Genomic DNA, 27,582 nt, shown 5'->3' on the forward strand with positions numbered 1-27,582 from the left:
CCCGATCGGAGAACTTCTTTTTGGTTTATTTTTTGCATATCCCTGACAGAAAGCGGTTTCAAAAACACACGAAAAGCAAAAAAAAAATGGATTAAAAAAAAAGTCAGATATTTTCTAATCTAAATCAAAAGAAAATAAAATATGTTCAAAAATGTCACTAGAGGGTTAACGTTTTTCTCTACTCTCGTTCCCGAAAAACTGGCAACCCGACTCTACCCGCGGGCTGTCGCGCCAAATGTCAAAACAGTTTCTTTTGAACTCATTTTTCGAATACGTTCCATTTACCGTGTACCGCGCAGCAGTGCCACAAGAGTGAAAAAAAGAGTGTCGAAGAATCTTCCCGCAGCAGTGGCCGTGGTGCGGAAGAAGCGCTTGAAAAACACTAACGGGAATCGACAGACCCGGTCCAGCTCCGCGTAAAATCGGCCCTCGTTGGTTCGTCCACTTCCGGCAGGAACAGATCCTTTTTCTTTTCCGCTAGTGTCACTTTTTTCTGGTGTGGGTGTGTGTGTGTGCGTGCTGCACACGCTTGACAGAACGGGACAGCAGCGCATTGTTTGGCTGAGTGTGTACGTGCGTGCGTGTGTGTGTTTGTGTCTGGAGGAGAGGCTTTTGGCTCGTGATAGAGGAAACTTCCCGCAGGCAGTAGAAGCAGCTCCCCCGGGGACCTAGCCCGGACCGTGTGTGTGTGTGTGTGCTCCGACGTACGCTCTGCCACCCCGCGCATCCCGGAAGAGCTGCACAACTGGCGCCTGTGTCGAGATACAACAGTGCCTCCTTTCGCTTCCGCGAGTGGGTAAGTTCCGGCGGAGAGATCTGCTAAGAAAAAGTTCGGTCCCCTCCCTCCCGACACACGTTCCATTGTCATCCTCTTCACAGTCACACTGATCGCCGTCGATTTCGACATCCAGCCATTGTTTTGGAAGTCGCGCCTTCGACGGACGATGATGGCCGCGGAGTTGCTGCTGCTGATGCAATTGGCAAATAATGCAAATTAGGGTTTACCGCCGATAATGGCTACTCGCGGCTAGACGCGGTCAGTCTAGCGAACCTCCGGTGTTGTTTCGGTTCGAGCGGGTGTTTGGGCTAGAATCGAGAAAAGATGTTGGTGGGATGGTGTGCATTTTTCCAAGTGGCCATCGTGGGTGCAGCAGCAAAATTTTGGATTGGCGAGAAGGTAAAATAATGAAAGTGAAGAAGTCATTGCGTAGGAGAGTGCGGGGTTTGTCGTAGCTTATTATGAAAATTTAAAAAATTTAAACGAGTTTGTTATTTTAATTTACGTATGTTTTAATAATTCAAGATTTATTTCAATCAAAATTCAAGAACAATTGAATTATTTTATTTGAAAAGGTCCTATAAACATAGAAAATTATGTAACTTAAACAGCCTCCTAAAAAAACTCTGGGATTGTAAAATTGTTTGTTGTAACTTTTTTTTCACAGCAAATCGCTTATTATACTTAGATAATTTTTATAATAAAATTAAGAGGCCGTATTTCATATTGCATTGTACTACTCGACTTTAAGTTGATGTCAGTAAACGCTTTTGTATCGTCAAGGTATGGTCGGTTTCGACTACCTGAGCACGCTCCGATCGACAGACTTGAATTTTAGTGAATTCCCTGTGTTCAAAATATGCCCTTAAATTACTCCTTGAAAATTACTTCGTTTAGTAGACTTCAGTGATTCCTCGCAAAACCCCAGGATCAGGTTTTGATGGTATCAACATCCCCACCAAATTAGAGCTTGATCTGAAAATGCGTATTTCAATTTTGCACTTTTTTGTGCACGCTTCAGATGGTGTATGGCAGATTATGCATCAGGCCGAATAAGGCTACCTTGTAGGTGTGTTTTGTCACACTAGGTGATTGTAGAGTGTGGACTAAAAAATGTCCGTAGGTGTCCGTTGCTCCTGCCAGCTTGAATACCTGACTATCGGTAAAGGCTTCTTAGAGATGGCTTCCATCATCTCTTCCGTTGGGCAATAAGTGCAGTAGATGGTTCGTCCTTAGACAGCTCTGGTTGTCCTCGTCCAGATTTGCCAGCAATCGCTTCAGCCACAAAGCTTCTTCAGTCAGCTCCAGCTGATCTTCCCTCCTTTTCGCTGTTTGACTTCCTGTCGAAAGTGCTCTCCGCCGTTCTTGAGTCTTGCTCACCCTTAGACGATAGTGGCTGGTTTTATTCAGCAACCGGATGATTCGTTTGTGCTAGGTCTAGTCCGTTAGAGTGGACGCAGCTATCTTATTGCTCAGTATCGAAATCGCTGCGGAAGTGTCCGGTTTCGTGTACACTGACAGCAAATGTCCGACCACCTTCCGATTCTCAACATTATCCGGCAATGGCTCTCCACGACCTGATTGATGTACTTACTTCGCTTGGTTAATGAAGAAAGCACCTCGGTCATCGCGTTCGACTTCAATTCCGAGATAGTAGAGCAATTCTCTAAGAAATCGGTCTTTTTTCTTAAATTTTAATTTTCGTATTTTTTAATCCGGCTGAAACTTTTTTTGGTGCCTTCGGTATGCCCAAAGAAGCCATTTTGCATCATTAGTTTGTCCATATAATTTTCCATACAAATTTGGCAGCTGGCCATACAAAAATGATGTATGAAAATTCAAAAATCTGTATCATTTGAAGGATTTTTTTGATCGATTTGGTGTCTTCGGCAAAGTTGTAGGTATGGATATGGACTACACTAAAAAAAATGATGCACGGTAAAACAAATTTGGTGATTTTTTATTTAACTTTTTGTCACTAAAACTTGATTTGCAAAAAAACACTATTTTTATTATTTTTTATTTTTTGATATGTTTTAGGACATTAATTGCCAACTTTTCAGAAATTTCCAGGTTGTGTAAAAAATAGAGATGGGCTTATTTGAGCGAACCGTTCTTATGAACCGGCTCAAGCTAAAGAACGAATGAGCGACCGCTCAGAAAAAATGAGCGACGGTTCATTTTGTGAACCGGTTCTTTTCAAAGAACCGTCAAATCAAAGAGCGAGTCGAAGAACGAACCGAACGAGAGCGAATTAGCGAGAGCGAATGAACGGAAAGAACGAACGGAGCGCTTGATTAGCGTCGCTCGCGCCGTCGTCGACGTCGTCGGACGACGTCGTTTTCGCTCACTCTTTCGTTATTTCGCTCTCGCTCATTCGCTCTCGTTCGGTTCGTTCTTCCACGCGCTGGTGGTGACGGTGCTGTGGAGAAAAGAGGGGAAACTAGGTTCTCACCGGTCGGCTCATGTTCCAACATTATGGCGCACTTTATGCTTGTTGCTAGCCGGTGTCGGGGCGCCTGTGATTTTGAATCAGCTGACTGTCGCCCGATGTTGCATGATCTCATTATGAAAATATCGATACATTTTTTAAGTGTTATGTACATGAATTTGTTACACGCATTCGAACATAGTTGTATTGGACCGTTTATGATTTATAATGTATTTTACCATAGCACATCACACAAACTTGGTCCTCTTTTGTGGTAATTGTTCAATAGTTTTCTTAAGGCATTTTTTCTGATCATCTTTTTTGACGCTTGTTTTAATCATTCTGTTTCACACGGCCTTGGCTTACTGTTCTGATTGTGGTGGACTGTTTTTCGGTTTGGTACCACAGAGGAAACACTTTAACTTAAGGTTCGGTTTTATTTAACTTTTCCGTTCACTGATTAAACTATTCCTCTTGGTGCTGCTGCTGCTAGGCGCTGCTTCCTTTCCGTTCGCGAGTGGAGAACTTTCTGGTCCTCGCTTGGCTTTTCTCTTCGTTGTGTGTTTTGTTTCGTACGTCGGCGCGGCGTTAAGGTGTATTCACATTATACCGCATCCGCAGCCGCAGCCGCATCCGCACAAAATTTGACAGTACGGACGCACAGTGCGGACGCGATTTCTCCAATGCATTTCATATGCAGCCATTCACACTGTTCCGCATCCGTATCCGCAGTACGGATCCGTATACGGATGCGGAACAGTGTGAATGGGAACATTTGAAATGCATTGGAGAAATCGCGTCCGCACTGTGCGTCCGTACTGTCAAATTTTGTGCGGATGCGGCTGCGGCTGCGGATGCGGTATAATGTGAATACACCTTAAAGGTGTATTCACATTATACCGCATCCGCAGCCGCAGCCGCATCCGCACAAAATTTGACAGTACGGACGCACAGTGCGGACGCGATTTCTCCAATGCATTTCATATTCAGCCATTCACACTGTTCCGCATCCGTATCCGCAGTACGGATTCGTATACGGATGCGGAACAGTGTGAATGGAAACATTTGAAATGCATTGGAGAAATCGCGTCCGCACTGTGCGTCCGTACTGTCAAATTTTGTGCGGATGCGGCTGCGGCTGCGGATGCGGTATAATGTGAATACACCTTAAATCAGCATGGGCGTCGTCGTGCGGGAGGGGCGACACCGAACACATTCATTTGCTGTCATCATTAAAAGATGTTCTTATTAAACAAAAAACAAGACTATTTTATCAAGTGCAGCTAAACGCTACCTCAAATATGCCTGTTACTGAACACCAAATTAAATCAGGGTGGCCACCTCGGGAAAAAACCGGGAAAACCGGGAAAAACCCGGGATTTTTATCCACCGGGAGAAAACCGGGAAAAACTCGGGAATTCGACTGACAAACCGGGAAAATATTTTAAGTTTATTTAAATTTTGACAAAAGCCCCTCTTTAATGTATTCAATATGTTCTTTTCTCAAATAGAATATTATTCCTGTTATTCTAAATGAAGAAATCGCGAAAACTAGCATTTTTTTCCTCTACAGCAGCGGTTCTCGACCACATGTACCCCTGTGGGTACCACGAGCGGTCTCAGGGGGGCCAGAAAAAACCCCTCAAACGAAATATTTAAGAGAAAAAAAAAATAAATTGATTTGAAGCAAAAGCTAACAACCATATTTAAGGTGCAGTGAATTACGGGCGAATTATTATTTTTTTTTTATTTATTTTTTTATATTTTTTTTATTTTTTTTTATTTTTATTTTTTTTTATTTTTTTTTTAATCAGAAAATGTTTAAAAAAATATTTGAATGATAAACCTATAATTTGCATTCCTTAAGAAATTTTAAGAATTTAAAATAAAGTGCACCGTTTTAGAGTTTTTTCTTTTTGTTTTTTCTACGAATATTTGTTTCAAATTTGTAAATTGTGCCAAAAATATTCAAAAATATTTGAATGATAAACCTATAATTTGCATTCGTTAAGAAATTTTAAGAATTTAAAATAAAGTGCACCGTTTTAGAGTTTTTTCTTTTTGTTTTTTCTACGAATATTTGTTTCAAATTTGTAAATTGTGCCAAAAATATTCAAAAATATTTGAATGATAAACCTATAATTTGCATTCGTTAAGAAATTTTAAGAATTTAAAATAAAGTGCACCGTTTTAGAGTTTTTTCTTTTTGTTTTTTCTACGAATATTTGTTTCAAATTTGTAAATTGTGCCATTTAATTTAAAACATTCAAAATATTTGTAAAAATAATCATTTGCTTCATAATTTGGATATTGTTAATTTGACCTTTGTTTGCTAAAATATTAGTTGTGCATAAAATTTAAATCAGGATTTTTTTAAATTTAATGATCAAGATTTGTCCTTCAAAGAAAGCAGTAAAGAATTTTTTCAACCATTCGATTTTTTAAAGCTAAAATAGAATGATTTTTTAATGAAAATAGCTACAACTTCTAAAAAATACTATAAAATAGCATGTTTAAATCTGAAATCAAAACTATTTTTGAAAATTTTTCAAATGTATATTTTGGGCAGTTCAAAAAATCTCTGTTCCAAAAACAATTCGTCGGTCATCATAAATTTATACAAAATAATTATTATTAAATATGGAAGAAAAAATAATAGAAAAAATAAAAAAAGTCAATGAATATTTAATTAACAGAAAGAATATCTCCAAAATGCTTGGCATTTTCAGCAGATAGTTTAAGAAACACAGAAAAACATTTTATTTTGAAGCTTTACTAAGAAAACTGATTTGAAGAAATGTACATGGACGTTGAGTAAAAAAACAAAAAAATAAAATATAACAAAAAAATTAAAGAACAAGCCATAGTCTCAACATTTGAATGCAAAAAGTGTTTAAAAATGCATTTTACACTAGTTCAGTTGTTTTGCAATTATTAGTCTTCAAAAAATGTACGGAAAAAACTTTTTGCGATATTAAAGACCGAAAATTAAAAAAAAATCAAAAGATTATTAAATCAACCCAAACATGCTTAAAAATGATTCCAAACGCAGGGGAATGTATTTTAAATAGATTTCAGCTGATTGCACTCAATTTTCGATTGAAATTTAGATGTTCTATGAAAAAAAATTTTTTTTTGCCCCCTGATTTTTCGGGGCAACTTTGAAGGAAGGGACAAAAACTTTAAATAAAATTTGTACCAGCCTTATGTGTTGTTGAAAAAATCGCAGCTCGATCATTTTTTATGATTTTTTACCATTTTGTGTTTTGGGTATTTCAGACAGTTTTTCTAAATTAAAATTATTTTCGAAAATTTATTCCATCAATCAACTTACCGAAGATACTTAATCGATAAAAAAAAGTGTCAAGATACCGTTTTTTTTATATTTGTATGGAACTTTCCTGCACTGCTGCCAAAGTGTATACATTTTTGTTTGGACTAATGATTCAAAAAGACTTTTTGGTTAAAAAGAAAGTACTCACCAAAAAATAATAATTAATTCACAGAAATTGATAATTCTTGGAAGAATCGTTCTTCTTGAATACACAAAACCTTTTTTCAAAGAAACTTTACGAGCATTTATATAAATGTTGATAACAATGTATTTTTGCAAATCTTTTCTACAAAATTAATAAATTGTAAATGCCATTTCCTGCTTTCTAATAATAATTAATGTTATTCTAAAAAATAAAAAAGTTTTTTTTTATTTTTAGTTTGTAAAATCTATAGAGCATGATGATGAAAAATCCCAATCATTAGAAAAATTAGAGGTTTGGATTGGAAACAGATAAAAACGGCTTCGTTTTCAACTTACTTACTTTGTACTCAAGATATTTGAAAGCTTTCTTGAGGAACTCAAACTTTGAATCAAATGTATGCGTTCCAAAAGTATGTTGATACCAACGTTAGCCTAAAAAAAACATTGTAATTTGGTTTAAAAACATTCCGGAAAATTCCTTCTGGTCTCGGAAGAAAACCGGGAAAAAAACGGGAAATTGAAAATCGAAATCTGGTGGCCACCCTGAATTAAATCTATTGTTTCACAAAACAATGGAAAGATAATTATCAAAACGATAGTTCAGCTTTCTTTTCATTTAACGATTGAAAGCAATAATTTGGTTGAAAATACTCACTTTTGAAGAAAACTTAAGTTTGTTTATCTCTCTATGAAAAAAGTTTTCGATATTTGTGGATTTCAGAGATCAATGTTTTTGTCCTTTTTCATATAAAACGTGTACAATTTAGAATGCCTTCCATAAAAGGATAAAGCAAATTGACGATTGTCTATGTTTAATGGATGATCTCCAATCTGTTCAGAATAAGTGTGATGAAAACATATATTTTTTAAATTCAGTAACAACATTTCAAAAGGGCGAAACCTACGATCCTGCCGTTTCGGGAAAATCAACATTCAAAATTTTGCAATTCCTATTTCCACAAAAAGCATGAAAACTATCAATTTTGTCAAAACGTAATAGAAAAGAGCAATAATTGCATCGTAGAGAGCAATTTGAAATTAATTAAGGTGTTTTTGCTATTAAAAATTGAGAAAAAGAAATTACGCCTTTTTGAAGAGCGTGCCTACATTTTCGCCCCACCGTATTCGCCACCCACTCAACCAAAACAACGGATTAGCCCGTCAAGTTACGCCACAAAGCAGAAGTAAACAACAGATTCGCCCTTTTGGGTTTTGTTCATTTTTCAAGTTTTTAAAGAAAAAAGTGGTGAAACAACAATTTTATCGTTGTGAAACATTAAAGTCAGTGATAATACAGTGATATTTGCAACCTCAGTGATAAAAATTGGTCTAGAAAGCCTTCATAAGGAATCCGATTTAGGCCAAGACTCGTTGAGCCAGGATACACCGTAAGTAGCAAGTTGGTTTGACGATGTGGTCTATATTGAAGTGACGTTCCTTGGGGTGTCCCCGTCGGAAGTGGGAGACATGGCACCTAACGACTAGGCCACCCCGCGACACCATCCTGCCTTCTTTATCTTTGCATAGCTTCAATGGTTACGGAGGCGATGATTTTGTACGGCATTCCTCGTAAACTAACTTTTTGTCCTACAACTGCTCGACCCAGAATCCCCGGATGTTCCAAGAACCGGTAAATTATGGACCTTCATATCTAGATTGTGAAACCAGACCAGATCCGATACTATAATAATTGAAATTAATAAGTTATGTATTTAGGATCATACAAATCTGTGTTTGCTGTGGAATTGTGTTCAGAGACATCAGAAACATACATTTTGATCCATTGTGAGGATTGTCAGGTTAAAATTCACTAAATTATAATGAAAATTTAGTGTTTCTAAATATACGTCGGAACTTGCAGAAAACACTACATTCGCCCCTCAGGATTGGGTGAAAACACAAGGGCGAAAACTCAATTTGGTTTGTTTTGATTGATGTCGTTGATTAGCCCTTTTGTTTTTTGCTTGTAAAACTACGTATTTTCGGAATTTTGAGATGATGGAGGGTGTTTTAGAATCAGTTTTGTACGCTTTATATGATTCTGACAAAAACTCAGTTTGTTTACATCTGAGGGATTCGCCCTTTTGAAATGTTGTTACTGAATTATCAATCAACAAAAATCATACAAAGTGTGACACTTATGGACACTTCATTGGTCGCTTGAAAAAAATCTAAATATCTTGAGAAGATGCTTCAGTTCATTCCAGTCTATTTTCTGACTTTGAGCGAAATGAGCGGATGAGCCGTTCAAAAGAGCCGCTCATTTAAATGAGCGAACGAAAGTGAGCGGCTCACAGAAATGAGCGGTTTTGCCCACCACTAGTAAAAAATCTTTGAGCGAGTTATGAATTTTTGAAACAATACTGATTTTTTCAAAAAATCGAAAAATTGATCGCAAAAATTTTTCAACTTCATTTTTTGATGTAAAATCAAATTTGCAATCAAAGAGTACTATACTGAAATTTTGATAGAGTGCACCGTTTTCAAGTTAAATCCATATTTAGGTGACTTTTTTGAAAATAGTCGAAGTTTTTCATTTTTTTAAAATAGTGCATATGTTTGCCCACTTTTGACAAAAATATTTTTGAAAAGCTGAGAAAATTCTCTATATTTTGTGTTCAACATCAGTTAGACAAGCGTTGTGGGAGAACTCTTGTTGGATGAAGATTTCACTCGAAACTTTCTTGGAAAGAGGATGTTGAACAAAAAGTAAAACGACACTACAAACTTTGTATATGAAACAGCATTTTATTTGTTTACCCTACTTTCGCCATCACACCTACAAAAAGACAGACGAAAAAAGGTACCCCACATCCCCTAACCCTTCTAGTATTACCCCCTAGTACTAGGCTTGGTCACTTCAAAACTAACAAATCAGCTGTGTGGCCACGATCGCCGCGACAACTATCCAAAAATTTGTCGAAATACTTTCATTTTCTCTTGTCTTTTCTTCTTCTCTCTTTCCCTTTTTTTTCACTGGCTGACATATTTCTGGTGTCTGGTGTCTTCTTCGCGGGTGGTGTTTCGGAATGTAATTTGGAACGGGACATTTGTCTACCTCCAGAACTAGCAAACTCGACTCGACCTCTTCACAACAAACTTTGTGTGTGTGCGCGTGCGCGGCTAGGTTGGTAGCAGGTTCCTCGGAGGTCCATTGTGGCTGACGACACGGCGGCCGCCGAAGCAAACCAGCAGCAACGACGACGACGACGCAAATCGAGGGAGGAGGAAGACGACGGAAGTAACTACGGGGCGGACCGAGGCCAGCAACTGCGACCGGATGAAAACGAGAAAGAATCTGACGACAGTGACAGCAGCAGCATTGGAGGAAGACGAGTTACGACAAAAGCAACAGGCGATAATAGTGCTACAGAGTTAAGTGAGTCGTCCAGGAGGGAGGAAGACGGGACAGAGGATTCGAAAAAGGACGACGACGAGGAGAAGGAAGAAGGACAGACTAGGAACCGGACGGAAGGGCAGGAATTGCAACAGCATCAGCAGAAACAAGAGAAGCTTAAGCCCCAGATCGTGGTGCAGGTAATCTTGGTGGTTACTAACAAATGCATTTTGGTTTTTCGCTTGGTGTTTTGGCTTAACTTTTTGTTCGCTTTGCTTGAAATCTCTACTAATCAACCTCTGAATGGTATGTCGCCAGCCGATTCTTTCTTTCGTTGGAATGCTTGTGTTTTGTGTGGGCTGGGCTCGTATTTATCAGTAGTGTTGGAAATAAACAAAAGATAAAAATCGATCCAACTCACAGTCAACGCTTTGAGTGTCCTGGTCGCCTTCTTAATAATGTGGTAAACAAAGCCCGGGGTGCGAAAATATGTGTCTAAAAATGCATCGCTGGGCAATGTGAAAAATATCTTGGATAGAATTTCGCCTTTTTTCCATCCTTTACTATTGTTTTACGCATAATTGAAATTTTTCGTCCGATTTCTGTGTTTCTACGCATAATTGTCCCGTGGGTCCCTATTCACCCCATAAGTCCCTAATCATCCCAGTTAGCAGTTTATCACTCTTATCTGCAATCATCTTGCTATAAAATAGATAAACAAGACACAATACTTCGTAAAACTGATAATTTAGTGAAAGAAAATAGGGGAAAGTGGGCAAGTGCAGGGTTGTTACGGACGGCGCGGATCGCGCGGATGGCGCGGATGGCGCGAATCGCGCGGATCTGGCGTGGATTTGCTGGCTAATTTTGCTTAGGCGCGGATTTCGCGCGGATAGCAATTTTGATAAACAACATAATTGAGAACGATAGAATTTCTTTCAAATTACAAAGGAAAATATTATTAGGAATTAAATAAATTCAATCTTTTTCGTTGAGTGCAAAAACACCAATCTCTAAAAAGTTATTAATGAAGAAAATTTTCTTCTAAAAATTATTGATTTTTTTTCTTAATACGAAACTTTGAAATAATCTTCAAGGAACGATTTTTATTAAATATATTGAGATTTGTTATATAAATTTAACATAACATTACAACTCATTATTTTTAAAACATCTGCTTAAAAATTCATATTAATAACAATTTTATTAAAATCAAAATAACAAAATTCGAAAAATTACAGAATTTAAAAAATTTAAGCTATGAAACTTTTTAGATTTTCTAAGTTTTTTCAATATAAAAATTATTAATATTCATTCATAATTTTTTTTTTTATTCATAATTTGAAATTGCCAAAACTTACAGACTCAAAAAACGTAAAAAAGTACGAATCATTTAGTTGAAAAATTACAAACATATTACAATTGTTTTTTTTTATTTATTTTTTATTTTTATGAGAAAGTTCTTAAGTTATCAAATTATTAAATTTTTAAATTATTGAATTATTGAATTATTGAATTATTGAATTATTGAATTATTGAATTATTGAATTATTGAATTATTGAATTATTGAATTATTGAATTATTAAATTATTAAATTTTTAAATTATTAAATTACTTAATTTTTAATTTTTAAATTATTAAATTATTAAATTATTAAATTATTAAATTATTAAATTATTTAATTATTAAATTATTAAATTATTAAATTATTAAATTATTAAATTATTAAATTATTAAATTAATAAATTATTAAATTATTAAATTATTAAATTATTAAATTATTAAATTATTAAATTATTAAATTATTAAATTATTAAATTATTAAATTATTAAATTATTAAATTATTAAATTATTAAATTATTAAATTATTAAATTATTAAATTATTAAATTATTAAATTATTAAATTATTAAATTATTAAATTATTAAATTATTAAATTATTAAATTATTAAATTATTAAATTATTAAATTATTAAATACTTATTCCAGAGTAAAATTTTGGCGAGAATTATCAAGTACAAAATTCCTATATTTTATAATCTGGTAATTTATTTTATGGGTTTAAATTTTTGAATTTATTTTTTTTCCTGAATTTGTTTTAAAAGCAACGATATTTAAAGCGTTACAAAAAATGCTAATATTGTTTCAGAAATGGCAAAAAAGGTTCCACTTGGTCCAGGGAAGGAATCCACAACTGATCAACGGTACTGAACCAAATGCTTTCTGTTATTTTCTATTTCCGTTTGAAATTTTATTCATTATGTTACTCTCTTTTATGTTTGTCGCAATTTTTTTTTTATATGGCGCGTATTTCGCGCGGATTGGGTTTTGGGGTCGGCGCGGATCTGGCGCGGATTTTTTTTCGACTTTTCCGTAACAACCCTGCAAGTGTAACAAGCTAAGGAAATGCTCGTTATAACCCATTAAAAACGTTTAAAAATCTGTTCGATTTTTTTTTTTCTAATCATCTTATTCCAGGTCTCGACTAAGACTTTAATAGAACAAGTTTTCAAAAAATCCAGTTTTTTAATGTAAAAAAATGATTTTAAAAATTTTGATTTTTCTAATGATCTACTCAACTAGTGGGGCAAGACGAACCACCCGTTCGGGCAAGAGGAACAATGCATGAAAAACGAAACTATTGGCACTACGCCCCCCGGGGCATGGCCTTCCTCTAACGTGGGATTTCTGCTCCAGCGCCTCTGACGAGACAGGAGAAACCGGGACCGACGTTTTACTTCACTATCCGATAGAAGCTCAGTGGATAAGGCGGGAATCGAACCCGCGTCTCATAGCATCATCGGGATCGGCAGCCGAAGCCGCTACCCCTGCGCCACGAGACCCAATGCATGAAACAACATGTTAATTTTCTTACAATTGAACTGTTATCACTTAGATACATCAGATTAAAATATATTTGAAATGTTTCTTTCATTTTTAGATTAAATAATAATATTTTACTAAACATTTGATCGTTTTACAAAAAAATTACTTAGTTGAAAAAAAGGAAATTTTCGTGATATCACTTTTTTGTATGGACAATTTTTTTTAACAATTGTTTATCAGTTTTATGGTACGTTTATGCATTTATTTCCCAATAAAATATGTTGTTGCAGCAATTCGTAATTTTTCCCATACTAAAAATCTATATGGTACACTTGCCCCACCTGAACAAGATTTTTTAAAAGCTCTCAACAAAAATAACCAAAAGTTAAATCATTCTTTATAATAGGTGCAAGTCATTGCACAGTGGGCGAAATGGAACCCAAAATCGGACTTAATTGAACGCGGCTGGTTCCCTGGTATGAAAAATAGTGTTTCTTATGTAAAAAAATCCGGGGAATCGAATGGTGATGGTTTCATCCACCGCACGAAACGGCAAAGGGTCCATTTTGCCCCAATTCCCCATTTTATAACATTTTTTCTTGAAAATTGGTCTGTATTTAGAGCGGAGGCTTTATGCGGCCATCCAAAATGCACTTAACTTATGTGAAAATGTCCCAGGAATCTAGTAAAAATAACCACTTGCACCGCAAAAATCATCTAGGGTCCATTTAACCCCAATTCCGCTATAAAAGCATTTTTGGCCATTTTCAAATGTTAGGTCAGATTTTAAAATCTGAAAATATTTTTATCGTAAAGATCAGACAATTTTACATAAGGATGACGATTTGCACTTGTTAGTTTGATACATTTATGTTGATATAGAAATTAAATTAAATAAAAAGATTGAAGAATCAGTTTCAAGCCAATTTTCCCAAACGCAGAATAAACTGCCTTTTGCAATTTTTTTTATTTTTATCAGCATAAATGTGTCAAACTATCAAATGCAAATCGTCATTCTTATGTAAAATTGTCTGATCTTTACGATAAAAATATTTTCAGATTTTTAAAATCTGACCTAACATTTGAAAATGGCCAAAAATGCTTTTATAGCGGAATTGGGGTTAAATGGACCCTAGATGATTTTTGCGGTGCAAGTGGTTATTTTTACTAGATTCCTGGGACATTTTCACATAAGTTAAGTGCATTTTGGATGGCCGCATAAAGCCTCCGCTCTAAATACAGACCAATTTTCAAGAAAAAATGTTATAAAATGGGGAATTGGGGCAAAATGGACCCTTTGCCGTTTCGTGCGGTGGATGAAACCATCACCATTCGATTCCCCGGATTTTTTTACATAAGAAACACTATTTTTCATACCAGGGAACCAGCCGCGTTCAATTAAGTCCGATTTTGGGTTCCATTTCGCCCACTGTGCATTGGTAGGGACACCACTGATCTAGAAAAAATGGCATTTTGATAAAATGGTATTTTGATAAAATGAGCCTTAAAACGAACCATAAGCCTTATTTTGCACTTTCCAAATATTATAAGAAAACCAAGGTTTTGAAAAAAAATTAATCTTAAGCCCCGTGGCGTTTACGTCGTTTTGGCGGTTATGTAGTAGAATCAACTACACTCAAACCCCGTTGGTTTGACACCAACTGTTGTCAAACGAACGGGGTTACGTTTTAGTTTTACACCTCTTTTAAATGGAGTTTACGCACACTACCAAACGTTTGTTTTGGAAGTGTGCGTGAGCGCCGTGTAAAAAGTGACAGTTCGTCACTTTTTGGTTTGACTTTGACCAACCAACGGGGTACAAACTAAAAAAGTGTCAAACGAAAAAGTGACCAACCACCGGGGTTTGAGTGTAATTGCATTGCTAGCAACAATTTCTCATACTGGAAATAATCAAAATTTTAGAAATAACGGCCGTACGAGCGATTTTTCCTCTTGCCCCATATGGCCGTCTTGCCCCACCTCCCCCTACTTGGTGGGACAATTATGCGTAGAATTGTAACGATGGGACAAACAGACTTGGTGTTGTTTTCAATAATTTTCCGAACTAAGTACTAGAATTTTTAGGTTGTTTTTTTTTCGAAAAGTACACATCAAACTAAACCTAAAAATGATAAAAAGTCAGAATTGTATAAACGAAATTACATGGGGCAATTCTGCTGTAGTATAACGAGTTTTAACAGTATAACCAATATTCTAAGAACCTTGCAGAATTTGTTTTTTTTTGCAATTCCGTTCCAACACTACAGGCGAATCTCCGATTGTCGATCTCCACTTTCTCGAACAGATTCACAAAAAAACTGTCCACGTGGTTTATGTGTATTTGCATAGTCCTAACCAGTGTGGTGAGTGATACAAAAAACTATCATTTAATTATTCTCGCACCAACAAATCCGAAGATATAGCGACCGTCAATATTGCTTGTGAGTTCTCCTCAGTTCTCGGGTTGGTTTTCAAAACGTCGTAAGAGCCAAACCCCTCAAGTGGGGAAAACCGATGAACACTTGTCGACCATTATTTTAATTCTTATCTCTATGTAATTGGGTTTCAAGAGCATATTTTTAGTCAAAATCCCTGGGCTTTGTCATAATGAGTGTCATAGGTTTGATGCTTGTTTGGCAAAGAGTTTGATTTGATTCGATGTGGAATTAAAATCGAAGTGTTCAGTATATTGCTGAAGCTTCCATTTTTACACATGGACACCACTTCATGCTGCGAGAACCCACTTTGGCGTAGTCTCAGGGCTTAATCGATGGCCGGTAAGCTGTCATCGAGACAAGGAGGTTCTCTGATAGTGGAAATATCACATTTGTACAATTAACCGCTACATATGTGATTTTTCCCTATCTTAATGTGGGTGTCAGGTTAGGATGCGGGTTTAAAAAAATAGTGATTGTAGAATTTAGGATTTTAACTATAAATATCAACTTTTTATACTTTGCCTTTAGTTATTTCGGGACAAAATTAGTAGGGGAGCTGGGGGTAAGACGGCCAGGCGGGGTAAGACGGCCACCCTACTGTTTTAATAAGTATACTAATGAATATTACTAAAATGTTTAGCAATACTGTTCCTCATGCTAAATAATGCATATGGAGTAACCTTTGTCAAAAATATTGTTTGAAATAGTATAAAAATAGCTCAAAATGAAGAAATAATTTTTGAACTTGAAACTGGATGTAATTTTCATGAATTACAACTTAGGCATTTTTGTTAAATAACAATATGTTTTCCTGTCTTCAAATATTTTTTCATGTTAAATTGAAGATTTCCCTAGATTATGTCCCTCGAAAAAGTTCAAAAAATGCGATGAACTGTTTACAAAAAATGTTTAAAAAATAATTTATTTGGGGGCAAGACGGCCACCTCCTCCGGGGGTAAGACGGCCACCCGTAATTTGTAGATTTTATTTGATATAGGTTATATTTTTGACGGTTTTTGACTATTAAGAAATATTTGTAGATAAAGGAAAAGCATTTTCAATAAAACTATCCATTTTTAATCAAAATGCTGTTAACTACCGTTTCGACAACATTCTTTACTGTGATATAGCAAAACTCATTGAATAGTATGAAATCCTAGCAAACTTTTCACAAAAATCGCTAATTTAATATAGTTTACATAATTTTGATTTACTTATTCTAATCGAAATACACAAACTATTTTTATTGTACCAAATTGTGTTTGTTTTGTAGTAAAAATTCATAGTTTTTCATAAAATGTGGTCGCAATAATATGAAATTCACTGAGCCAAAATATGAAATTTTTTAAACAGCATTTTTCTTCACATTTGAAACCTGATTTTTTCCAACCAAAATAGTTATGATGTTCAGAGAAGTCTGTTGAACCAACCATGTAGGTGTTTGGGTGGATTTAGCAAAGTTATTAAGTTAATTTATAGCACTGGCCGTCTTACCCCACATGGGTGGCCGTCTTACCCCGCGTATTTCATATATATACGATTTCAATTATTTTTTTTTAAATTGCTGAAAGTATTGAAAATTGGTTTTTAGACCAACTAATTTATGTCATTTCTATAATGGACTAATAGTAGAACAATATGTACGTAATTTGAGATCAAAATAATCTGTTGTGTAAATTTTATTAGACTTCTCCCTTAGGGTGGCCGTCTTACCCCCATCTCCCCTAACAGTGAATTTAGTAATTCTATCAGAATCGGTGATTTTCATTCAAGTAGCATAAAAACCATTCTAATTTGTCAAAATTTTCATAGAGTCTCGATCAATCAATAGTGAAATGATATCGGACTAAATTCGTTGATCTGTTGAACTAACGGTTGTCGGATTATGATTGTATCGACCATTGTTGCGAATCGAGGATCTACTGGAATTCTGACGAACAAATGGTCGTCTCTTTTTCAATTCACGACTTGTAAAATATCAACTGTTATTATTATTTTTTTTTTTTTAAGAAGCCAGACAGGTTTTAAAAGAAACGTTTTTTTTTTGGTTAATAATTAAAATGTCGGGGATTTGAGATAAGAGTAGCTTTCGGATAGGTTGCTTTAAATCTTGTATTCAATTCAAGTTAGGTAGTTATCCGCAAATGAATATTTGGACTTATATGAATAATTGAACATTTTGGACTTATGAATAACACACAACTGTGCATTTATTCTAGAGTCAGATCCATACAGCGTCAGTGTTTATTTGGTCGAAGTGTACTAATTCATTGGCAGATCTGATTCTAGTTGTAATGTACGACAAGACTACTGACGGACGTGACAGGACGAGGGCCCAGTTTAGAGGTTTCGACATCAACGATGTGCGGCTGGATCACCCTCCCAAAAAAAAAAAAAAAAAAAGAGCATATTTTTAGTCAAAATCATTGCTTTGACTATGACCAAGGACGTATGTGACTTCTCCGTATGAAAAGCACCTTTTATATGCGGGCGATATTTTTGTTAATTCGAGTCAAAAACTCAATTTTTGACAACTGGCGCTTACGACCTTTTGAAAACTAACCCGAGAGTTCTTTCATTCTCGCTCTCATATTCCATCTCATTTCCTCGTTCTTTCTCGACACCCGCCGGAGATTATTTTGTTTTCTCAGAGAAGCGCAATGAAAGAACGTGAGTGGGGGACTGGGAACCACGCATTACGTCGTGTTAAACTGCGTTGGTAGATTTTGTGGCTACCCTCTGTTGAGGGGGAATGTTTGTGAATGCGGGAATGAGAGAGGAAAAGAGAATGTGAAATGGAATTGTGTAAATTTTGTAAGATGCTCCTGAATACTTATTTGCTCATATGCCCAGGTGGTGCTCTTGTTCAAGAAATAAAGAAGGCTTCATTTGTGTGTTTCTATGGGATTGCATCAAAAGGCAAAATCTTGAAAGTCTGAAATTAAAATGGCAAAATTTTGTCTTTTGCTCACAAGGCAGAATGTCTTAAAAGCCAAAAGATGTATTAAATTTTGTATTTTGTTCATATTTTCACGATTTTCATCGATTGTGATGTTCAGAAATACAGCACATACAAGTTTCAGCATTTTTGTATGACCCAATCTCACCCCCCAAATTCAATGTCACCTCTGATAACGGTAAGCTATCAAACTGTGCTTTTGGTTTAACTTAAAGAGAATAGGATCACATTTCACGTAATCAACAGGGGAGAAATGATGCGTGGACATACCGCACGAATCGCTCCACAACAGTTAGGTGTTATTCGTTAGAATAAATTTGGCAAATAGTTATATTTTGAGATTTGATTAGTACTTAAATCGAATAACATATTTTTTATAATTATGTTTTTGTGGCATATAAAGATAATAAAAAAAAAGTTGGCAGATGTGTCAGTGAAGGAGCGGTGCCATTCTGTCTGGGGAAAAAATACTTGATGATAATTTGTTTTAAACTTACCGGCAACTTTGTTTTGAATGTTTTGCGCAAAAAAAAAAATCTCAGCAAAGCGTGTGATTAATGGGCTATTCCTCTTCCTCCCTCCAGGCAATGCCATCGGCAGTCAGCGGTGGCGGAAATCATACAGGCGGCGGTGGTGGCGGCGGGGGCGGCAATGGCAACAACATGAACCCGCAAACGAACGAAGAATGCGGCATCCGGGACGTTTGGCGACACAATCTGGACGAGGAGTTCCGCACGATCCGACACATTGTCCAGAAGTACCACTACGTGGCGATGGACACCGAGTTCCCCGGGGTGGTGGCCCGGCCCGTTGGCGAGTTCCGCTCGTCCGCCGACTACCAGTATCAGTTTCTGCGCTGTAACGTGGACCTGCTGCGGATCATCCAGCTCGGGTTGACCTTTATGGACGAGGAAGGTCGAACGCCGCCCGGCTTCTCCACGTGGCAGTTCAACTTCAAGTTCAACCTCAACGAGGACATGTACGCGCAGGACTCGATCGATCTGCTGCAGAACTCGGGCATTCAGTTCAAGAAGCACGAAGAGGACGGCATCGACCCGCTGGACTTTGCCGAACTGCTGATGACGTCGGGGATCGTGCTGATGGACAACATCAAGTGGCTCAGCTTCCACTCGGGGTACGACTTTGGCTATCTGCTGAAGCTGCTGACGGACCAGAATCTGCCGGCCGAGGAGAGTGACTTCTTCGAACTGCTGCGAATCTACTTCCCCACGATCTACGACGTCAAGTATCTGATGAAGAGCTGCAAGAACCTCAAGGGCGGTCTGCAGGAGGTCGCCGACCAGCTGGAACTGCGCCGCGTTGGACCCCAGCACCAGGCCGGCTCGGACTCGCTGCTCACCGGGATGGCCTTCTTCAAGATGCGCGAGGTACATGGTTTTAGTTTCCTTAACACTAGCAGTAGTAGTAAGCACAACAGCAGTGACTTGGGCGAGAACGACGCTGCTGCGGTTGACGCTGGTTGTGGTGGTGTTGGTGATGCTGCCACTTCCGATGCAGCGCCCCCCACGACCAACAATGCCACCAACAACACCAGTGGCTTCGTCAGCTTCGAGTGCAACTGCAGCGACAGCTTCGAGAGCGTCCTGAACCAATCCATCCACCACATCGACACCAGACTCAAGATGCATGTTAGGAAGGACTCGAGCGATTAGCGACTCTCTCTCTCTCACATTGTTACGATTAGCAAGAAGCAAACAAGTTCCTTTTCACTTTACATTTCTCTTTGGGTCCCCGGTGGACATCGAGTTCCTTTGCCTAGGATGTCGGAATACAGCAAATGAGGAAGTTTCCCCCTCTCTCGAACACGAAAATGTGCAAACATTGTTACGTTACGTAAGCTATTTATGAATTGTTAAATTGTGAATTCTCCACTCAAGCGTTGCGCAAACAACGAAGAATAATGATATAAATCAACATTGAATTGGCAAAAAATAATGAAAAATCAAAATTATGTAAAACCTAAAACTGTTTCTTTGCTTCAATCACGAAAGAGAATCGCGCAGGATTTGCAGTGTTAGTCGCCTCGTGGAATCATCCTCATTTGCTGTATGATGCTATCGGCATTCGGAACAGTAGGAAAGTTACACTTAGCTTAGGGTTTGACTTGTTGAGTTAATTGCGAAGTTTGAAGTTTAAAATCATTCCGATAGAGTTTGCTTCAAGCATCAGATTGGCCGATCCAGCTTTTGAGGATGGTACCATGGAGGATGTCCCGTTGTGTTTAAAGAAACATCGATGATAGAATCCGATTACTGTTCTAAGTTTAGTGTTTGTAAAATGAAAACAATTGTAAACTAGGGTAATCGGATTCGTGTCGATATTTCTCGTGCGTCTGTTTATATCAAGAAATAGAATCTAATCAAAATAATGCTTGAAGCAAGCTCTTTTCGGATAATGATCACTAAACTGTTCCCAAACAATACTCCCAACTTGTGGAAGTGGTTTTCCCTGTTGGTTTTGGTTTTTATCAATCCTTCAACCATTTCGAGGTTAAAAATTACATGCTACATTTGTACAAGGAGCGAACCATACAAACTTAGGAGAACCACTCGTTCCTGTCTAAATATTTCGGAGAAATTTAAAGTGCACGTGTTTCTGAGGACCACAAAGTACATGCTTCCCCTCTAGTTGAGCGTGCGCAGAAATTTTGTCACTCGGAGTAATGTTCATTGAAAAAACAAATCTGGACTTTAAAGTTATATCCTATAAACAAATCTCGATTTCTGTTTTGATGAGGTACTATAAACATTTGAAAGGTAATGTACACCACTAGCGTGCACAAGGTGGGGCAACATGGGGCAACTACCCCACCATCCTCAGAAACTTGTTCTAAATTTGGTCAGGGGGTGTCCACAAATGACGTATTTTCCAAAACGTCCATATTATTGCCCCACCTTCCTCAAAGAGCTGGGCACGCTAGTGAATGTACACATCAAGTGAATCCCGCTTACTCCGATCGGCATAAGCGTAAGATGTGAGAAAGATACACTCAATGTTTACATTTGTTCATATATTTTCTCAGAAAATGTTCACAAACTAACAAAAAGAGATTCAGGGGAAAGTGAAACAAAGCGACCATATGGGGCAAAAGGAACAATTGCGCTTGTGACCATTAGGGCGGAATCGAGTTATATGGGAAAATTGAAAATGATAAAAAAAATCCAATCAGCAACACATTTTTTTGGTCTCTTCTAGGGTCCCAAACCACCTCCCAAAATGAACATGCATTTTAATTTTTTTTTATTTACAAAATTCAGGTTTTATTATTTTATGAAACTAACACCGTAAAAGTATAGCCCTGGATGTCTTGAACAGCTCTCTACTTCACCACTAACTCTCGAGAAACTACGATCAAAATTTTATTTGTCGAGAAATGTCGATCGAGGATCGAGAAATTACAATCGTAATTTTTAATAACAACTTAAAAAATTAAAAAAAAAATTCAAAAATTGTTGATGATTTCTAAAATTTTAACAATTTAAAAAAATGTATTGCGCAATTCTCACTAACTTGGACTTCGCACTAAATTATTGCTATCGATCGCACTATTGCGACTTGTCAAACTGGCTTGGGAAATTTTATTTTTTTCAAAAAATGATCAAAGCGAGCCGATGTTGCTCACCTGTCAATCGCAATTTTAAAGTGCGAATGTCCAGTAAACAAAGCAAAATAAATCATATCTAAAATGAATCAAAAAATGCAAAAAAAACGTTCTTTTGAACTGAAAAAATCTTTATAATTAAAATTTTAATTTTCACGAATTTTTAAAACTCTTGAATTTTTAAGAGTTTTAAAAATTCGTATGTTAATCACAATATAAAAAAAATACAATTCAATAGACTGTTTTTTTTTTAATTTAAAAATCCAAAATCTAAAAAAAAAGAATTTTCAAAATACAAATTTCAAATAGTTTTAAATAAAAACATTTGAAAATAAAAGAGTTAATTGAAAAAATTAAAATTGTGAAATTTTAATATTGTTTTTTCAAGTTTAAACATTTAAAACTTTAACAAAAAAATAATAAAACAGTTGTCTACCAAAACCGGAAATGGATCTTATTTTAATTTTTTGATTTGGCTCAAACTTTGTGCGGATCTAAGCTATTTTGTTGTGTCATTAGATCACCCGTACAAGTCTCCATACAATTTAGGCATCTGTTTATGCAAAAATGTAATTTTTCGAAAATCAGAAACTTTTCAAGGAATGTTTTGATTGATTTGGTGTCTTCGGCAAAGTTGTAGGTATTGATGAGGACTATTCAGAAATAAATATGTACATGGAGGAAAATGGAGCAATTCTGTGAGATTTCGGTCATTCGATTTTTTTTGTATTTTTAAATCCGGCTGAAACTTTTTTGGTGACTGCGGTATGCACAAAGAAGCCATTTTGCATCATTAGTTTGTCCATACAATTTTCCATACAAATTTGGCAGCTGTCCATACAAAAATGATGTATGAAAATTCAAAAATCTGTATATTTCGAAGGAATTTTCGATTGATCGATTTGGTGTCTTCGGCAAAGTTGTAGGATATGGACTACACTGAAAAAAAATTATACACGGTAAATTTTTTTTGGTGATTTTTAATTTCACTTTTTGTCAATAAAACTTGATTTGCAAAAAAACACTATTTTTAATTTTTTTATTTTTTTATGTGTTTATGAGGACATCAAATAGCAACTTTTCATAAATTTCCAGAATGGGCAAAAAATCAATATTGCGCTCTTTTAGTATGTTAGTCTTGATTTAAAATTCCTGAAAATATTTTTTTTTCAAAATAACGGAAAATTTTACAAATGTTTCATATTTTAACATTGTAAATCGAACCATTAGTTGCTGAGATATCGACATTAGAAAATGGTAGGATGGTTATCAAAAAATAAAAATAAATAAAAAATAGTGTTTTTTGCAAATCAAGTTTTAGTGACAAAAAGTGAAATTAAAAATCACAATTTTTTTTAACGTGTATCATTTTTTTCAGTGTAGTCCATATCCATACCTACAACTTTGCCGAAGACACCAAATCGATCAAAAAAATTCTTCAAAAGATACAGATTTTTGGCTTCTTTGGGCATACCTAAGGCACCAAAAAAGTTTCATGCGGATTAAAAGTACAAAAATTAAAATTAAAGAAAAACGACCGATTCCGTAGAGAACTGCTCAATGGTGATTTTTCCAAAAAAAAATTCACAAAAATAAATTTCCCAAATTCTTTTTTTATTTTTTTATTTTTTTGCTTTAGCGGACAAAATCCCGCGTCTTTTAAGCCTTTCAGAAGTATGGACCAAAATGTTGCCGAAGAGTTATGATTTTTTTTAAATATTTATTTTTGTAAAAAAAAATAAATCTTGTACTTAGTTTTTTTTATGTAAAATCGAATTTGCAGTCGATAACTACCGTTCTACGCATAATTGTCTTATGTCAGTTTTTGACGATTTTGACTTTATGCCATTTTTAAGTTTAGTATGATGTGTACTTTAAGAAAAACACATAAAATCTGGTACCGTAAACCGGGGTGACTTTGATAGGATTTCAACTTGTTTTTAGAATATTTTCCAACATTTAAGGTTTTTCTCAAGATTATTATTTTTAAAACATGTACTGGGGTAGGCCACACAAAGTCCATGCACTATTTTGGAAAAAAAGTTTTTTCAATAGTGTTTAGAAAAATAGTTACGTTAAAAATTCTTGGTTTTAATTCCGGGGTGACTTTGATAGTCATAGTTTTTTTTTGTTAAAATCATATTTAAGATGTTCAAACTTTATTTGTACGTTAAATGTACCATCACTAAAGTAGCTGATATAGTTTGTAAGAAAAAAAATCAATGTTCATATAAAGTTACCTAAGTTTATAAGCTTTTTAACAAAATACATATAAATTTTAGGTAAAATTGTTAAAAAGTCGGAATTTTGCCTGAAATTTGTTAAAAATAGTTTTGTTTCTAAAATTATCGATTTATATTGCATTTTATACTGAATTCGAAGCACGAATCACAAGTTTTCACATTTTACATGGAATTTGTTCAACTGAATTTGCCTATAAATTTGGAGATTTTTTTTAATTGTGTTTCAAAAACACATATTATTTATTATTTACAAACTTATTTAACCTTCTCCTAGTGGAAAATTGTCCAAAGAATCCGAAAATGCATTCCGTTTTCTGATTAAAAATCAAGTTCATTGAGAAAATCATGACACTTTGAGAAGTTTAAAATAATGACTTTCATCCACATTTTCTTAACTATAGTTAACTAACTTTATAAACTTTTCAAAAATTTATGAAAAGTTCTTCATGAGGTACTTTGAAGACTTCTCTACCACGGTCAGTATGTTTCTGAAGCATTCCTTACGTATTTTAATTGTACTCTTCATTTTGCGGAAAGATCGCAAACCTATCAAAGTCACCCCGGCTATCAAAGTCACCCCGTTTTACGGTACTTTGTTCGGAAACTCATCAAAAACAACACCAAGTCTGTTTGTCCCATCGTTGAACTTCTACGTATAATTGTCCCACCGAGTATTTTCTTACACGGAATCATTAGTTTTACTAATCATTATGCCTTGTTTACCTGTTGTATAGCAAGAGGATCACAAATAAGGGTGATAAACTGCTAACTGGGGCGATAAGGGACACATAGGGCGAATAGGAACCTACGGGACAATTATGCGTAGAAACACAGAAATCGGTCGAAAAATTTCAATCGCGTTTTTCTCAGTTGCACTTTTTTGAACATGGGACAATTATGCGTAGAACGGCAGATAAGTACTTTACAAATTTTATGAATGAGTGCACCGTTTACAAAATATAGCCATTCAAAGTTGAATTTTGCTGAATTTTGTCAAAAAAAACAGTTTTTTATTTATTTTTTAATTTTCGTCTAAGGAACATTGAAGATTACACCACTGGTTGCTGAGATATAGCGGATAAAAGTAAAAGAATCAGGAAAATTCCACCCAAACAACCCTCCATTTTCTAATATTCGTGATCTCAGCAACTAATGGTCCGATTTTTTATGTTAAATGTGAAACATTCATGAAATTTTCCAATCTATTCGAAAACCATTTTTTTTCAAATCAAGACTAACATTAAAAAAAAGGCTAAACATTCAATATTAAAACTTTCCCGAAGAAAGTATTCCGTGTTTAAAACTGGTCTAAAACGTGATTTCCGAGCAAAAAAAAACACGTTTTAGACCAGTTTTGAGGACGCTGTGTCTTTTGACAGGAGCAAGATAGCACAATAATTTCTTCGAGAATGTTTTAATCGCTCCTAAATTTTAGGGGGTTGTTTTGAGGCCCAAAAAGCTCAGGTAGATTTTATATATAACGACGAGCCAGTCTGATGCATATGCTAAATTTTCGTTTTTTTAATATGATTTAGAAAAAAAGTGTCTGTTGCACAACAGGAAATTTCATTTGTTGTTTCTATATTTGACTTTGTTAATCAAATTTATGGTTTCTGAGATACAAACAGCCTCTTAAAGTTTTTAAAGTTTGCGAAAAATGAGTTTTTCTCAGTGTTATTGTTGGTTTGATTTTCAATATTAAAAAAAAAATAAACTTTTGTAAATTTCCACAAAGGTTGGTTGAACTATAAAAAACACCTACTAAGTGTGGAGTAATACTTCAATACTTGCAATGTTGCTTGCAATTCAAAATCCTGGTCTTTGCATACACGTATTAACGTTCCGATCCCACCCACTTTCCCCAGATGTTCTTCGAGGACAACATTGACAACGCCAAGTACTGCGGCCACCTGTACGGTCTCGGCACGTCGTTCATCGTGAATGGTAGCAACAACAGCAACAACACGATCAGCAGCGGCGGCGGCGGCGGCAACAACACCAACAACAGTTCCAGCACAGCGGGCTCGAACGCAAACAGCGCAAACACCGGCGGTGGCGGTTCCGGCGGGGCACGGGACGGCGCCAACACCGGATCGACCGGAGGAAACAGTAACAGCAACAGCAACCAGAACAACAGCAGTAGCAACAACAGCAACAACAACAACACTAGTAACAACAACAACAACCACGACAACGGTGAATCGAACGCGACGTCCTGATTTCGTCTGCTGACGAGGTAAATGGGGAGATGGAACGAAACCGTTGCTGAAGATTCAAACGGCACGACACACACAAACGCATTATAACCAGCAGCAAGTACTCTTCTCTTACTAAAAAGCAAACGCAAGAAACAAAAAGAAACAACTATTTATTGAACACACAAACAACACACACTCACAGCTTTATTACTATCAAACTATAATCGATATACTCGAGTAATTAGAGACTCTCGCTTCAAGCTCTATATCGGAAGCGCGAATGTTTATCTAATTTTAAGGCAAGGAAAGGAATAAACATTTTAATCGATGAACTTTTTTCAAGTTGTGCAGAAATTGTACCAATTTATTTTTTGTGTGACTTTAATTATTTCTTTTGAGTTGTTTTGTACATTATTTTGTTTTATCGCACCTTTGACGAATACCTTACTAGATGAGCGTTTAAACATATTTTCTTTTTCCTGTTTCTGTTTGATGATAAAACGCTAGGTGAAATAGAGGATTCAAAGTGAATTTATTTTTGGGCATTTTTTCTCATACATTAACTAAATCTAACTAAACTATGGTAAAGCACACAAACACACATTTAATGAACTATAGGACGACGAGCAGCAGACTCGGCATATAAATAGTGCGAAGAAAAGAGAAGAGAACGAGGTTTTCTGGTTTTGTAGAATAGTTTTCTTAGTAAGAGGAGGCAGAAAAGTAGAAGCGTGCGCATGGAGGGACAAACTTGACTCGAGACACACAAATCTAGACGGAAATAAAAAGAAATAAAACAACATTTGTGAGTTATAAAATAAAACAAAAGGACGACGACGAAAAAGAAGAGAGGAAGAAGAAGTGGAGATAAAAGGCAACCACAATAGTAAAATACACAAATTCACTTAAAGGCATGAACAAAGTTACACTTTTTAGCTGCAGCAAACTTCAATAGTCAAATTGCGAATAAACAATTGACGAACAGCAAGCAACAACAACACACACACCAGCAAACCGGAAGCAGCCACATCAACCTGGTGGGGCGAGCTCAACACGCAAAAAATATACATTGAAATAAAAAGTTTTATTAATTCTGAAATTATTCAAATTTAAACATTTGTTGTGTGTCGATATGACGAAAGAAATCCTTAAAAAATTAATCCACTACTGTTCAAATAATAAGTTTTAACCGTAAAGATGATTCTGTGAACGGATCACATTCCACAGAATCTACTGGGGAGGAAGGATGCGTGAACATACCGTACCAAAT

The 27,582-nt window shown here is 35.8% G+C and overlaps 2 protein-coding genes across 3 annotated transcripts in view; both read left to right on the forward strand.

Moving 5' to 3' along the window:
* Positions 1–27,582, forward strand: part of LOC120428233 (zinc finger protein 39-like) — a 487,119-nt gene that overhangs the window by 80,490 nt on the left and 379,047 nt on the right. The window lies entirely within an intron of this gene.
* LOC120429986 (CCR4-NOT transcription complex subunit 7) lies at positions 270–27,426 on the forward strand. Of its 2 annotated transcripts, XM_039595078.2 has the most exons (4): positions 270–796; positions 9,752–10,224; positions 18,834–19,637; positions 25,980–27,426. In XM_039595078.2, exons 3-4 carry the CDS (start codon positions 18,837–18,839, stop codon positions 26,331–26,333), a joined length of 1,155 nt encoding a protein of 384 aa, XP_039451012.1. In that variant the 5' UTR covers positions 270–796; positions 9,752–10,224; positions 18,834–18,836; the 3' UTR covers positions 26,334–27,426. The 2 variants fall into 2 exon arrangements, with proteins under 2 accessions (XP_039451012.1, XP_039451011.1); XM_039595077.2 differs by lacking the exon at positions 9,752–10,224.

This window comes from Culex pipiens, chromosome 2 (assembly GCF_016801865.2).
Source record: "Culex pipiens pallens isolate TS chromosome 2, TS_CPP_V2, whole genome shotgun sequence".
Classification (NCBI taxonomy): Eukaryota; Metazoa; Arthropoda; class Insecta; order Diptera; family Culicidae; genus Culex; species Culex pipiens.

Coding starts and splice junctions, on each gene's coding strand:
- LOC120429986 (XM_039595078.2), top strand. CDS start 18,837: ATGCCATCGGCAGTCAGCGGTGGCGGAAATCATACAGGCGGCGGTGGT. Junction 19,638..25,979: donor CCTTCTTCAAGATGCGCGAG/GTACATGGTTTT, acceptor CACTTTCCCCAG/ATGTTCTTCGAGGACAACAT.